The following is a 14,782-nucleotide window of genomic DNA, read 5'->3' on the forward strand; positions in this document are numbered from 1 at the left end:
ATTTTAGTTAAAATGACATTTTCTGAATATTCCTGAGGTTGAGGGAGCTGGGAGAGGAGAAAAGGAGGCTCAGGGGGGACCTTGTGGCTCTGCACAAGTCCCTGACAGGAGGGGACAGCCAGGGGACAGGGACAGGACAAGGGGAAATGGCCTCAGGCTGGGCCAGGGCAGGCTCAGGGTGGATATCAGGAGGAATTTCTGCATGGAAAGGGTGCTCAGGCCTTGGCAGGGGCTGCCCAGGGAGGTTGGCAGTGCCCATCCCTGCAGGTGTCACCTGGATGTGGCACTGAGTGCCCTGGGCTGGGCACAAGGTGGGCATTGGGCACAGGTGGGACTGGATGGGCTGGGAGGGATTTTCCAGCCTCAGGGATCCTGGGGTTTTTAAATTAATTTTGATGGTGGCAATTTAAATTTGATGGGGTCAAGTCCTCACCAGGAGGTGAGGAGGTGGATGTGGTTAAAATGTTGGGTGAACTCCAGCGAAAAAGGGATCCTGTTTGATCCTGGTTTGCTCCTGGTTTGATCCTGGCATTCCCTGGCAGCAGCCAGGAGCAGGATGGGACCAGCTGGGCTGCTCCCCTTCACTGGGGTCTTTCCCATCCAAATCCCAGTTTTGGCCCTTGCAGAAAAATGAAAACAAACAGAAATAATACCACAAGAAAAAACCCCACAGACAAAATCCTAAACAAAGAAACCCCACAAAAATCTAAGCAAACAAAGCCCAAGAAAACAATGACAGAAAATAAAAACCACAAGCAAAAACCAGCAAAACAACCAAACTATCAAGAAAACACAAAAAAAACCCTGGGTTATTTTTACTCCTTCCCCTCATCAGGATTTCAGGGTTTGGGTTATTATTGCTTCCCCTCATCAGGGAATCAGTTTGGGTTATTATTTATTCCCAGCATCAGGAAATCAGAGTTTGGGTTATTGGTATTCTTTCCCCTCATCAGAAAATCAGGGTTTTGTATTTTGGGTTATTTTTTCCCCTCATCAGGAAATCAGGCTTTGGGTTATTGTAATTCCTTCCCTTCATCAGGAAATCAGGGTTTGGGATATTTTTATTCCTCTCATCAGGAAATCAGGGTTTTGTATTTTGGGTTATTGGTATTTTTTCTCCTCATCAGGAAATCAGGGTTTGGGATATTGATATTCCTTCCCCCCATCAGGATATCATGGTTTGGGTTATTATTCCTTCTCTTCATCAGGAAGACAAGGTTTGGGTTATTGGTATTTCTTCCCCTCATCAGGAAATCAGGTTTTGGGTTATTATTCCTTCCCTCATCAAAATATCATGGTTTGGGTTATTATTCCTTCTCTTCATCAGGAAATCAGGGTTTGGGTTATTATTGCTTCCTCTCATCAGAATATCAGGGTTTGGGTTATTGTAATTCCTTCCCCTCATCAGGAAATCAGAGTTTGGGTTATTATTTTTCCCCTCATCAGGAAATCAGGGTTTGGGTTATTTTTATTCTTCTCATCAGGAAATTAGGGTTTGGGTTTTTGGTGTTGCTTCCCCTCATCAAGAAATCTGGATTTGGGTTATTATTCTTTCCCCTCATCAGGAAATCAAGGTTTGGGTTATTGGTGTTGCTTCCCCTCATCAGGAAATCGGGGTTTGGGTTATTTTTATTCCTTCCTCTCATCAGGAAATCAGGGTTCACCAAAAATCCCCTGAAAGTTTTCTTTCCTTTGTGTTTCCCCCAGTCTTCCACCCCGTGGAGTGCTCGTACTGCCACTGTGAGAGCATGATGGGCTTCAGGTACCGCTGCCAGCAGTGCCACAACTACCAGCTGTGCCAGAACTGCTTCTGGAGGGGCCATGCCAGCGGCCCCCACAGCAACCAGCACCAGATGAAGGAGCACTCCTCGTGGGTAAGGCTTTCCTCATGGCAGGGAACATCCTGTTGGTGAGAGCACTCCTCATGGGTAAGGCCTTCCTCATGGCAGGGAACATCCTCCTCCTTGGTCAGAGCACTCCTCGTGGGTAAGGCCTTCCTCATGGCAGGGAACATCCTTTTGGTGAGAGCACTCCTCGTGGGTAAGGCCTTCCTCATGGCAGGAAACATCCTCTTGGTCAGAGCACCCCTCGTGGGTAAGGCCTTCCTCATGGCAGGGAACCTCCTCTTGGTGAGAGCACTCCTCGTGGGTAAGGCTTTCCTCATGGCAGGGAACCTCCTCTTGGTCAGAGCACTCCTCAGGTAAGGCCTTCCTCAAGGCAGGGAACATCCTCTTGGTGAGAGCACTCCTCGTGGGTATGGCAGGGAACATCCTCTTGGTGAGATGTTCTTACTCCTTACTCCTTGTGGGTAAGGCTTTCCTCATGGCAGGGAACCTCTTCCTCCTTGGTCAGAGCACCCCTCATGGGTAAGGCCTTCCTCATGGCAGGGAACATCCTCCTCCTTGGTCAGAGCACTCCTCGTGGGTAAGGCTTTCCTCATGGGCACCATGACACCTCCCACTGTCCCAGGTGCTCCCATCCCAGTGTCCAGCCTGGCCTTGGGCACTGCCAGGGATCCATGGTGGGCACCCTGTGCCAGGGCCTGCCCACCCTGCCAGGGAACAATTCCCAATTCCCAAGATCCCATCCAGCCCTGCCCTCTGGCACTGGGAGCCATTCCCTGGGTCTGTCCCTCCATCCTTGTCCCCAGTCCCTCTGCAGCTCTCCTGGAGCCCCTTCAGGCCCTGGCAGTGGCTCCAGGATGTCCCCAGAGCTCAGTTTGTCCCTTGAACCCCCCAGATGTGCCCCCCACAGGATTTGTGTGCTGAGAATCAGAAGCCCAGCCCGGAGCCATGGCAGGCAGCAGCACCTTGGGATGACAGGATGCCAACTGGGTTGGGTGGGAAGGGAGCTCAGAGTCCCCCAGTGCCAGCCCTGCCATGGCAGGGACACCTGGGACTGTGCCAGGGTGTGCCAGTGTCCAGCCTGGCCTTGGGCACTGCCAGGGATGCAGGGTGGGCACCCTGTGCCAGGGCCTGCCCACCCTGCCAGGGCACAATTCCCAATTCCCAATATCCCATCCAGCCCTGCCCTCTGGCAGTGGGAGCCATTCCCTGTGTCTGTCCCTCCACGCCTCAAATGACCAAACTCAGAGAGAAATAAATGTGGGCGTTTTCAGCAGGTGAAGAATTAGTTTAGGAAAACGAGGGGTTTGAGTTTGGAGTAATCACATCTTGTGTGCATACTTTGAATTCTCTGTGGGATCAATGATATAAAACCAGATTGTGGTTTTCATAGGATTTCAAAGGAATTAAAGCAGAGGGGCAGGAATGATTTGTGCTTTAAGGTCCCTTCCACACAAACCCTTTCAGGATTTGATGATTTGCGATGACCAAGTGCCCATTCCAGAGTCTCTCCAGGGCCTTCCCACCATTCTGCTGCTCCCCAGGATGGAGCTGGGGGCTGATAAATAAAAACTCCAGGACCTGGAAGGAATGAGGCTGCACCTCCAGGGCAGGCTGGACACCAGCAGGAATTGACTCCGTGGCAGTGACTGGTGTTAATTATCAATTATCGGTAATTGCCAGGCACTGATGGTGTTTATGTAACTCCTATTTGAACCACTATTCATCTGAATTTTCACTTGAGTGTCCCTTGGGAGCTGGTCCCACTCTGGAGTGTTGTACAGCAGCAGTAATTAATAATTGTAATTAATTAATGATTACCATTAATAATTAATAATTGTAATTAATTCCAGAGCTGTAATTAGCCAGGGCTTGCCCTTTCCTGGGGTGCCAGTGAAGGAGAGCAGCAGGAGGAGCTGCCAGCTGATGTGTGACCTCCCATATGGAATTATGGAGTTCTTAGGGTTGGAAAAGACCATCCCCAGGGTTCCATGTCACTGCTGGGAGCACAGCAGCACTTTCAGAATTAATTTTGTAAGTCAGTTTGGGATTTAAACCCCGTTGTTTGGTCATTCCTGTGGGTGTCACCAGCATTGCCAAGGACCCGGGATCACCAATTCTCTGAGGCCATTTAGTGTGAGAATCAGAAAAACAAAAACTTCTACAGACTCTAAATAGTTTAATCAATAGCCTTAGATGACACTTAGATTAATGTAAAAATATAAATGTAAAAATGCAATGTAAAAATACAATACACAGACATTTAGCAGAAAAAATCATAAATGTGTGTTTCTATAGATGTAAGTAAGAATATGCCTTAAATAAGTGAGAAACTGGATTGTGAAGGCCCAGGACCCAGGATTACCAATTCTTTGAGGCCATTTAGTGTGAGAATCAGAAAAACAAAAACAACTTCTACAGACTCTAAATAGTTTAATCTGTAGACTTAGATGACACTTAGATTAATGTAAAAATGTAAATGTAAAAGTACAATGTAAAAATACAATACACAGACATTTAACAAAAAAATCATAAATGTGTGTTTCTATAGTTGTAAGTAAGAATATGCCTTAAATATTCTGGTACTGGGCAAAATGGTGAAGGGTTTATAATGCAAGGGTGTGGTTTTATGGAATAAACTGAGAGTTTAGAAGTTACAATAAAAGCCTGTGAATTAGAAGCCCATTAAATAAAAGTATCCAATAATGCAGCAGAAATAAGTAAAAGTGATAGGTTTAAAAAGTAAAATAAATCCTGTGGCAGCTGTCAGTTAGTTTAGGAAGTTAAATATTGCCTTGTAATGAAGAAACTTGTGACTACTCCTAAACTGCAGCCAAATGCTTGCTCCTCTAAAATCTGACAGCCTCTGATATTAACATTTATATTTATTAAGAAATAAATTGTTCTTAGCTTGAAAATAGTCCCATCCCTTCATTTCTAGCAGTGACAACAATAATTTAGCACCACTGAGGGGAGTTGTGAAATGAGATAAATTCACTCCTGCCTGTCCCAGCCCTGCCCCAGCTAAAGGACAGAAATTTGGCAAGGGGCTGTTCCTGCCCTCAAAATGCCCCTCTGTGTTCAGAGAGTGATGTGAAAATCCCTTAATGGGGTGGGATTCATCCCTCTGAGAGCCCCCAGGTGTAATTGGTTTATTTCCTAATCTTCCATCCTTTTGTTAAAATTTTCAATTTCCACTGTCGGAGCCCTTGAGAGCCTCCCAGAGCTCGATCCCCAGTGCACAGATTTCGCAGCAGTGCTGGGCATTTCTGCTCCTGTGCCCTCTGCTGCCTGTCCCAGGTGTGTGTGCCTGCCCTGCCCTTCCTTCCTGGGCTCACCTGTGCTGGTTCCCCCAAAATCCTGGGGGAATTTCTTGTGCTGGTTCCCCCAGGAATTCTGAAATTTGGGTCTATTTGGGCCAGGTCTCATAAGCTCTTGAAGATCTATTTCATGCCCAAGATAGCTCAGCTAGGCATAAAATATATAATATATATTATATATATATATTATATATATATAAAATATATAATATATATATATAACATACCTTAGAAAATATATAAAATATATTCTATATATATAAATATTATACCTTAGAAGGCATAAAATCAGCAAGATGGCTTCTGTGGCAATGCTGGAAACAAAAAGGGTTTAATAAAAGGCAAAATAACAAACAGAGAAAAACTGAGCCAGAGGTCCTTGCCCATGGTAAAACACCTCACAAAAGGGATTGGTTTCCTTGGTCTCTTCTTTTTCTGGTAAATTGCTCAGGTGGGACTTTTTGGCTCCTGTCCAATTGGCAATCCTTAAGTTTGAGGTGAAGTCCCCCAGATCCTATGAGGTGTCTTTTCACCTAATTGAGGAGAGAAACTTATGGGTTTATTTCCTTTTTGAGGGGACAAAGGAGAGTTTTGTCACTTTAGCCATGGGGGGGACATTCCTGTACTCACCTGTGCTTGTTCCTGCAGGAACCCCCGGGCTCACCTGTACAGCCATCCCTGTCTCACCTGTGTTGTTTCTCCAGAAATCCCTGTCTCACCTGTGCTTGTTCCCCCAGAAATCACGGGCTCACCTGTGCTTATTACCAGAAATCCCTGTCTCACCTGTGCAGTCCCCTCTCATCTGTGCTGTTCCCCAGCAATCCCCTCTCACCTGTACAATCCCGTTTCCCCTGGTTTTCCCCTGCAATCCCATTTCCCCTCAACAATCCCTGTCTCGCCCGTACAATCCTGTTTTCCCCGTTTCTCCCCAGCAACCCCATTTTCCCTGTGCAACCCCATTTCCCCGTTTTTCCCCTGTACAATGCCATTTCCCCTGTACAACCCCATTTCCCCGTTTTTCCCCTGTACAATGCCATTTCCCCTGTACAACCCCATTTCCCCTGTTTTTCCCCTGTACAACCCCATTTCCCCTGTACAACCCCATTTTCCCTGTGCAACCCCATTTCCCCCGTACAACCCCATTTCCCGTTTTTCCCCTGTGCAACCCCATTTCCCCCGTACAACCCCATTTCCCGTTTTTCCCCTGTGCAATGCCATTTCCCCCGTGCAAGCCCATTTTCCCCGTTTTTCCCCTGTGCAATGCCATTTCCCCCGTACAACCCCATTTCCCGTTTTTCCCCTGTGCAATGCCATTTCCCCCGTACAACCCCATTTCCCGTTTTTCCCCTGTGCAATGCCATTTCCCCCGTCCAAGCCCATTTTCCCCGTTTTTCCCCAGAAATCCCCGGCCAAGAAGCTGACCCACGCCATCAGCCGCTCCCTGGGCTGCGTGCCCAGCCGGGACCCGCCCCGCCCGCTGTTCCCCGAGCAGCCCGAGCGGCCGCTGGACCTGGCACACATCGTGTGAGTACCTGAGAGCCCCCCTGAGACCCCCTGAGCCTCCCCCTGAGCCCCTCTGAGACCACTGAAACCCCCTGAGCCTCCCCCTGAGCCCCCTGGACCTGGCACACATCGTGTGAGTAACCCTGAACCCCCCTGAGCCCCTAAACTCCCCCTGAGACCCCCTGAGACCCCCTGAGACCCCCTGAGCCTCCCCCTGAGCCCCCTGGACCTGGCACACATCGTGTGAGTAACCCTGAGCCCCTCTGAGCCCCTAAACTCCCCCTGAGACCCCCTGACCTCCCCTGAACCCCCTGGACCTGGCACACATCGTGTGAGTAACCCTGAGCCCCTCTGAGACCCCCTGAAACCCCCTGAACGTCCCCCTGAACCCCCTCTGAAACCACCTGAAACCCCCTGAGCCTCCCCCTGAACTCCCCTGGACCTGGCACACATCGTGTGAGTACCTGAGAGACCCCTTGAGGCCCCCAGAGCCTCCCCCTGAGCCCCCTGACCTGGCACACATCGTGTGAGTACCTGAGAGACCCCCTGAACCCCCTCTGAAACCACCTGAAACCCCCTGAACCCCTCCCCCTGAACCCCCCTGGACCTGGCACACATCGTGTGAGTACCTGAGAGCCCCCCTGAGACCCCCTGAACACCCCCTGACCTGGCACACATCGTGTGAGTAACCCTGAGCCCCTCTGAGACCCCCTGAGACCCCCTGAACCCCCCTGGACCTGGCACACATCGTGTGAGTAACGCTGAACTCCTCTGAAACCACCCGAGAGCCCCCTGAGACCCCCTGAACCCCTAAACCCCCTCCTCAGCCCCTGAGCTCCCTCCTGACCCCCGAACCTGGCCCCCATTTTGTGAGTCCCCCTGTGCCCCCTCCCCAGCCCTGGGCCTCCTCCTGACCCCTGAACCCCCTCCCCACCCCTGAACCCCCTGCTCTTGGATCAGGCTCTGATTTCTGATTTATTTAAATGAAATTATCTAAACAGCACCACGGAGCAGCCCAGGGCCTCACATCCAGGTCCCCTCTCCATGGCATTGCTGTCACCCTGCTGTTGGAGGGATGGCTTGGATGGAAAACCTCTGCACTGGTGCTGCTTTCAGCAGCCTGAGGTCTCTCTGCTCCCCCACTTTGTCACGTTTCACCTCCAAAGTACAAACTGAGAGGCAAAGACCCAACCAAGCTCAAGTCAGTCTGCAGATAAACATCAGTGTCCTGCAGGGGCTGGGGAAAACTGTTCCCATCTGTAGGAGAGGGTGAGGAGCAGCACTGGGATCCAGTTCCCAGCCCATCACTGCTTTCCTTCCTGATCCATCACTGCCTTTCCTTCCTGATCCATCACTGCCTTTCCTTCCTGATCCATCACTGCCTTTCCTTCCTGATCCATCACTGCTTTCCTTCCTGATCCATCACTGCTTTCCTTCCTGATCCATCACTGCTTTCCCTCCTGATCCATCACTGCCTTTCCTTCCTGATCCATCACTGCTTTCCCTCCTGATCCATCACTGCTTTCCTTCTGATCCATCACTGCTTTCCCTCCTGATCCATCACTGCCTTTCTTTCCCAACCCATCACTGCCTTTCCTTCCTGATCCATCACTGCTTTCCTTCCTGATCCATCACTGCTTTCCCTCCTGATCCATCACTGCTTTCCTTCCTGATCCATCACTGCCTTTCTTTCCCAATCCATCACTGCCTTTCCCTCCTGATCCATCACTGCCTTTCCCTCCTGATCCATCACTGCTTTCCTTCCTGATCCATCACTGCTTTCCCTCCTGATCCATCACTGCCTTTCCCTCCTGATCCATCACTGCTTTCCTTCCTGATCCATCACTGCTTTCCTTCCTGATCCATCACTGCCTTTCCTTCCTGATCCATCACTGCCTTTCCCTCCTGATCCATCACTGCTTTCCTTCCTGATCCATCACTGCTTTCCTTCCTGATCCATCACTGCCTTTCCTTCCTGATCCATCACTGCCTTTCTTTCCCAATCCATCACTGCCTCTCCCTTCCCAACCCATCACTGCTTTCCTTTCCCCCCTGGCATTGCCTTGGAAGTGGCAGGAGCTCACTGTAGCCCTAAATCTGGATTTAGGAGAGGGCCCAGCTCAGCCTCACCACAAACACCTTTTGTTTCCAGTGCCATAGATTGGAATCCACTCACCTTTTTCCCTGTAGGCTGGGCACCTGCTGCAGGGACATGGGGACAGGGCTGGAACATGGGGACAGGGACAGAGGGACAGGGACATGGGGACAGGCCTGGACACCTCTTGTAGGGACAGGGACAGGGGGGACAGGGCTGGGACTGAGACATGGGGACAGGGCTGCACAGCTCCTGAAGAGACAGGGACAGTGGGGACAGGGCTGGGACTGGGACATGGGGACAGGGATGGGCAGCTCCTGAAGAGACAGGGACAGTGGGGACATGTCACACCTCCTGCAGGGACTGGCACTGGGGACAGGGACAGCTGGCCAGCCACTCCTGGCAGCAGCTCAGAGGCATCTGCTGTGCACTGCCAGCTTTAATTAAATGTGAACCCAATGCCCTGAAAAGCAGAGGATGGGGACATGGGGCCTGCTGGCCCAAGGACAGCTCTGGGACAGCAGCACTGACCCATGCAGGAACCCTGGGAGCAGGGATTGATATCCCAGGGACATCCCAGGGACAAAAGGGACCCACTGGGGTCTGTGTGAGGGACATGAGGCCTTGGGGCTGCTGTGACACCACTGAAAGAACAAAAATAGCAAAACACCAAAAATAACAATAAATCCCTCTGGTTTGAGGGGCTGTAGGCAGGGGAGGTTCTCTGCTGGAACCCAGCTCCAAGCAGGAATTGCTGCAGGCCCCAGGGAGTCACTTTTGGGGTGCCCAGGGGCTGATTGTGTTTGATTTGGGTGAGGGAATCAGCACCTGCAGCAGCATCAGCACCCACAAACAAACAGGGGGAGAGACTGCAGAAAAGCTGAGCCCTTTTCCCCTTTTCCTTTTCCCCTTTTCCTTTCCCTTTCCCTTTCCCTTCCCCTTTTCCTGGATTCTGTGTCTGGTGGGAGATTCCTGGCTGTTGCAGGGCAATTCCATGCAGATCATGGTTGGGTTTGGGTGTCAGCTCAGAGGCTGCCCCTTTTCTAGGCTGGCAGAGTGTGCCATGGGGAATGGTGGCACCTGGAGGTTGGGTGGGGTTGGTAAAGCACAGGTGGTGCTGGCATGGATCACTTTTTCTGGGAGGAATCACTCAAAGTGCTCCATCACCTCTGTGGGGTTTGGGATCTGGCTCCAGACCCACCTAATGTAAATTTCTGACATTAAATCTTTGGTTTTAAAGTGTAATTGAGGTGGCACAGCCACCCCATGGCAGGGCTGGATGGGATTTGGGAACGAGGAATTGTTCCCTGGCACAGGGTGCCCACCCTGGATCCCTGGCAGTGCCCAAGGCCAGGCTGGACACTGGGACACCCTGGGACAGTGGCAGTGTCCCTGCCATGGCAGGAGCAACCTCTGGGCTTGGTTTTTCCAGGAGTGGCTTTCTGCTGTTCCACTGCAGAACTGGGAGCAGGGGTGGGGGAGCAGGGTCTGGGATCTGGAGCGGGATCTGGAATCTGGAGCAGGATCTGGAGCAGGATCTGGGGTCTGTGGCAGGGTCTGGGAGCAGGATCAGGATCTGTAGCAGGATCAGGATCTGGGATCTGCAGGAGGATCTGGAACAGCAGTAGGATCTGGCATCTAGAGCAGGATCTGGGAACAAGAGCAGGATGTGGGGCAGGATCTGGGATCTGTAGCAGAATGTGGGACAGGATCTGGGATCTGTGGCAGGATCTGGAGCAGATCTGGGACAGAATCCGTGACATGATCTGGGATCTGTAGCAGGATGTAGGACATGATCTGGGATCTGTAGCAGGATGTAGGACAGGATCTGGGAGCAGGATCAGGATCTGGGAGCAGGATCAGGATCTGGGAGCAGGATCAGGATCTGTAGCAGGATGTGGGACAGATCTGAGATCTGTAGCAGGATCTGGAACAGGAGCAGGATCTGGGACAGGATCTGGCATCTGTAGCAGGATCTGGGATCTGTGGCAGGATCTGCAGCAGATCTGGGATCAGGAGCAGGATGTAGAACAGGATCTGGGATCTGGAGCAGGATCTGGGACAGGAGCAGGATGTGTAGCAGAATCTGGAACAGGAGCTGGGATCTGTAGCAGGATCAGGATCTTTAGCAGGATCAGGGGTCTGTAGCAGGATATGGGACAGGATCTGGGAGCAGGAACAGGATGTGGGATGGGATCTGGAACAGGAGCAGGATCTGGGGGCAGGAACAGGAGCAGGCTGTGTGCCAGGAGCTCTGTCCCTGCTGCCCTGCCTGTCCCTGCCACAGCACAGCCTGCCTGCACCTGAGCTGCTGCCGTGGCTCTTCCATTTAGTGCAAGGAATCCTCCCTGTGAGCCTGGGGGCACAGAATTCCCAGAGTGGTCCTGGCAGTGCCCAAGGCCGGGCTGGGGCACTGGGAGCAATCCCTGCCCATGGCAGGGGTGGCACTGGACGATAAGTTTTATATTTTTATAGCAATTTATTTTAAATTAACTGATCCCTGGCAGTGCCCAAGGCCGGGCTGGGGCACTGGGAGGAATCCCTGCCTGTGGAACTTTGTGTGTTCAGGAGAACATTCTCCCCCTAAAGCCCAGCTTTTCCACCTCCAGGAGAACATTCCGCCCCTAAAGCCCAGCTTTTCCAGCTCCAGGAGAACATTCCCTCCCTAAAGCCCAGCTTTTCCACCTCCAGGAGAACATTCCGCCCCTAAAGCCCAGCTTTTCCAGCTCCAGGAGAACATTCTGCCCCTAAAGCCCAGCTTTTCCAGCTCCAGGAGAACATTCCCTCCCTAAAGCCCAGCTTTTCCAGCTCCAGGAGAACATTCTGCCCCTAAAGCCCAGCTTTTCCAGCTCCAGGAGAACATTCTGCCCCTAAAGCCCAGCTTTTCCAGCTCTCCTTGCTGTGGGTACATTTCTCTTGATGAATATTGGGTGTGGAAGATAAGTTTTATACTTTTATGTTAATTTATTTTAAATTAACTGATCCCTGGCAGTGCCCAAGGCCAGGCTGAAGCGCTGAGAGGAATCCCTGCCCATGGTAGGGGTGGCACTGCAAGATAAGTTTTGTACTTTTATGTTAATTTATTTAAAATTAACTTATTCAGGGGGAAGGATGGGGTGAAATATAAACAGGAGGTCAGTCAGGTTGGACTCAGTGAGCCTGGGGGTCTTTTCCAGGCTGGTTTTTCATTCTGTGATCCTCTTTTTGTTTCTTTCTTTGTTTGTTTGTTAAAGAACTCCTCCTGGGCAGCTGGGGGCTGTTTCCCTCCCTCCAGCAGAGGGACATGGGGTAGATTTAGGAAACATTTGTAAGAAATGAAAATTTAAAAAGGAGGAAAATTCAAACTAAAACTAAAAAAAAAAAAAAAAAAAAAAGAAAAAATTAATAATAATAGTAATAAATTAATAATAAAAATAATAAAAAATATTAAGACTTTTTTTAGGCTGTGAAAATTTAAAAAGCAGGAAAATTAAAACTAAAACTAAAAAATTTTAAAATGTAGAAAATTATTGAAAATTAATAAATAATAATAATAATATAATAAATTATAATAATAAGACATATTTTGAGGCAGTTGTGCAAAAATTTAAAAATCAGGAAAACTAAAAGAATATTGAAAAAATAATTAATAATAATAAGAAAACATATTTTGAGGCAGTTGCTGTGAAAACTTAAAAAGCACAAAAATTAAAAAACTGCCAAAATTTTAAAAATAATTCAAAAATTATTTTAAAAATAATTGAAAAAATAATAATAATAAGACATATTTTGAGGCAGTTGCTGCGAAAACTTGAAAAGCAGGAAAATTAAAACTAAAACTAAAAAAATTGAAAAAATTATTAAAAAATTAATAATAAGACATATTTTGAGGCAGTTGCTGCGAAAACTTGAAAAGCAGGAAAATTAAAACTAAAACTAAAAAAATTGAAAAAATTATTAAAAAATTAATAATAAGACATATTTTGAGGCAGTTGCTGCGAAAACTTAAAAAGCAGGAAAATTAAAACTAAAACTAAAAAAAACCCCCAAATTTAAAAACTAATTTTAAAATATTTTTTAAAATAATAAATAATAAGATATATTTTGAGGCAGTCGCTGCGAAAACTTAAAAACTAGGACAATTAAAACTAAAATATAATAATAGTAATAATAATAATAATAATAATAATAATAATAATAATAATAATAATAATAATAATAATAATAATAATAATAATAATAATAATAATTTGCTGCAAAAACTTTAAAAGCAGGAAAAAGAAAATTAAAATTTAAAAAAAATTGCAAAAAACATCGCAAACCCAATGCCTAACACCGACGATCCCCGTTTGGAGGCCGGCTCCCCCCGAGCGTCCCGGGCGCGCTTTGGGGGCGGCGCTGGCGGGGCCGGGCCGTGCGCGCTCCCGCCGCGGCCCCGTTGCCATGGAGACGGCGCGGGGTGCGCGCATCCATCCCCGGGATGGAGCCGGGCCGGGATGAGCGGCGGCGGCAGCGGGCACCGGGCAGGGCAGGTGGGTGCCCCGGGCTTGGGATGGCACCGGGCAGGGCAGGTGGGTGCCCCGGGCCGGGAATGGCACCGGGCAGGGCAGGTGGGTGCCCCGGGCTTGGGATGGCACCGGGCAGGGCAGGTGGGTGCCCCGGGCTTGGGATGGCACCGGGCAGGGCAGGTGGGTGCCCCGGGCTTGGGATGGCACCGGGCAGGGCAGGTGGGTGCCCCGGGCTTGGGATGGCACCGGGCAGGGCAGGTGGGTGCCCCGGGCCGGGAATGGCACCGGGCAGGGCAGGTGGGTGCCCCGGGCTTGGCCTGGGTGTGGTTCGTTCCTGGTTCGGTCCTGGTTCGGTCCTGGTTCGGTCCTGGTCCGGTCCTGGTTCGGTCCTGGTTCGTTCCTGGTTCGTTCCTGGCCCAGTCCTGGTTCGGTCCCTCCGGGCGGCTCCGGGCCCGCTCCGGTTCCTCCCGGCCGGGCTCGGCCCGAGGAGCGGCGGGACGGGCCCGGAGCGGGGTCCGGCTGCTGGGAACGGCCCTGGAGCGGCTCCCGGGGCCGGGGGTAGCGCTTGGAGCGGTGTAGGGTCGGCTCCGAGCTGTGTAGGGTTGGTTCGGAGCCTTGTAGGATCGGCTCCGAGCCTTGTAGGATCGGTTCTCTGAGCTTTGTAGGGTCGGCTCCGACCTGTGTAGGGTCGGTTGTCTGAGCCCGCTCCGAGCCGTGTAGGATCGGCTGCCTGTGCTTTGTAGGATCTGTTCTCTGAGCTTTGTGGGATCGGGTCCCCGAGCCTTGTAGGATGGGCTCCCCGCGCTTTGTAGGATCGGCTGCCTGTGCTTTGTAGGATCTGTTCTCTGAGCTTTGTGGGATCGGGTCCCCGAGCCTTGTAGGATCGGCTCCGAGCCTTGTAGGATCGGCTGCCTGTGCTTTGTGGGATCTGTTCTCTGAGCTTTGTAAGATTGGCTCCTCGAGCCTTGTAGGATCGGCTCCGAGCCTTGTAGGATCGGCTGCCTGTGCTTTGTAGGATCTGTTCTCTGAGCTTTGTGGGATCGGGTCCCCGAGCCTTGTAGGATCGGCTCCGAGCCTTGTAGGATCGGCTGCCTGTGCTTTGTGGGATCTGTTCTCTGAGCTTTGTAAGATTGGCTCCTCGAGCCTTGTAGGATCGGCTCCGAGCCTTGTAGGATCGGCTGCCTGTGCTTTGTAGGATCTGTTCTCTGAGCTTTGTGGGATCGGGTCCCCGAGCCTTGTAGGGTCGGCTCCGAGCCTTGTAGGATCGGCTGCCTGTGCTTTGTGGGATCTGTTCTCTGAGCTTTGTAAGATTGGCTCCTCGAGCCTTGTAGGATCGGCTCCGAGCCTTGTAGGATCGATTCTCGGAGCGTTGTAGGGTCGGCTCCGAGGGATGCAGGAGGATCCCCCCGGACAGGAACGCAGGAACAGCTTGGGGGCACGGAGGAGCCATCCTGAAAGGGCTGGGGGGGATGGAGGGGCTGCTTGGACAGGGGTGGCCTCGGGGTGTGTTTGGGGTGTTCTCAGGGTGTGCTC

At 50.6% G+C, this 14,782-nt stretch overlaps 1 protein-coding gene across 1 annotated transcript in view; it reads left to right on the top strand.

Moving 5' to 3' along the window:
- Window positions 1-14,782, top strand: part of DTNB (dystrobrevin beta) — a 147,691-nt gene that overhangs the window by 34,010 nt on the left and 98,899 nt on the right. Inside the window, exons 9-10 of the mRNA XM_059467613.1 lie at window positions 1,708-1,874; window positions 6,564-6,688. Coding sequence (XP_059323596.1) covers window positions 1,708-1,874; window positions 6,564-6,688 — 292 coding nt within the window. The remainder of the gene's footprint in view (window positions 1-1,707; window positions 1,875-6,563; window positions 6,689-14,782) is intronic.

This window comes from Ammospiza nelsoni, chromosome 3, assembly GCF_027579445.1.
Source record: "Ammospiza nelsoni isolate bAmmNel1 chromosome 3, bAmmNel1.pri, whole genome shotgun sequence".
Taxonomy (NCBI): Eukaryota; Metazoa; Chordata; class Aves; order Passeriformes; family Passerellidae; genus Ammospiza; species Ammospiza nelsoni.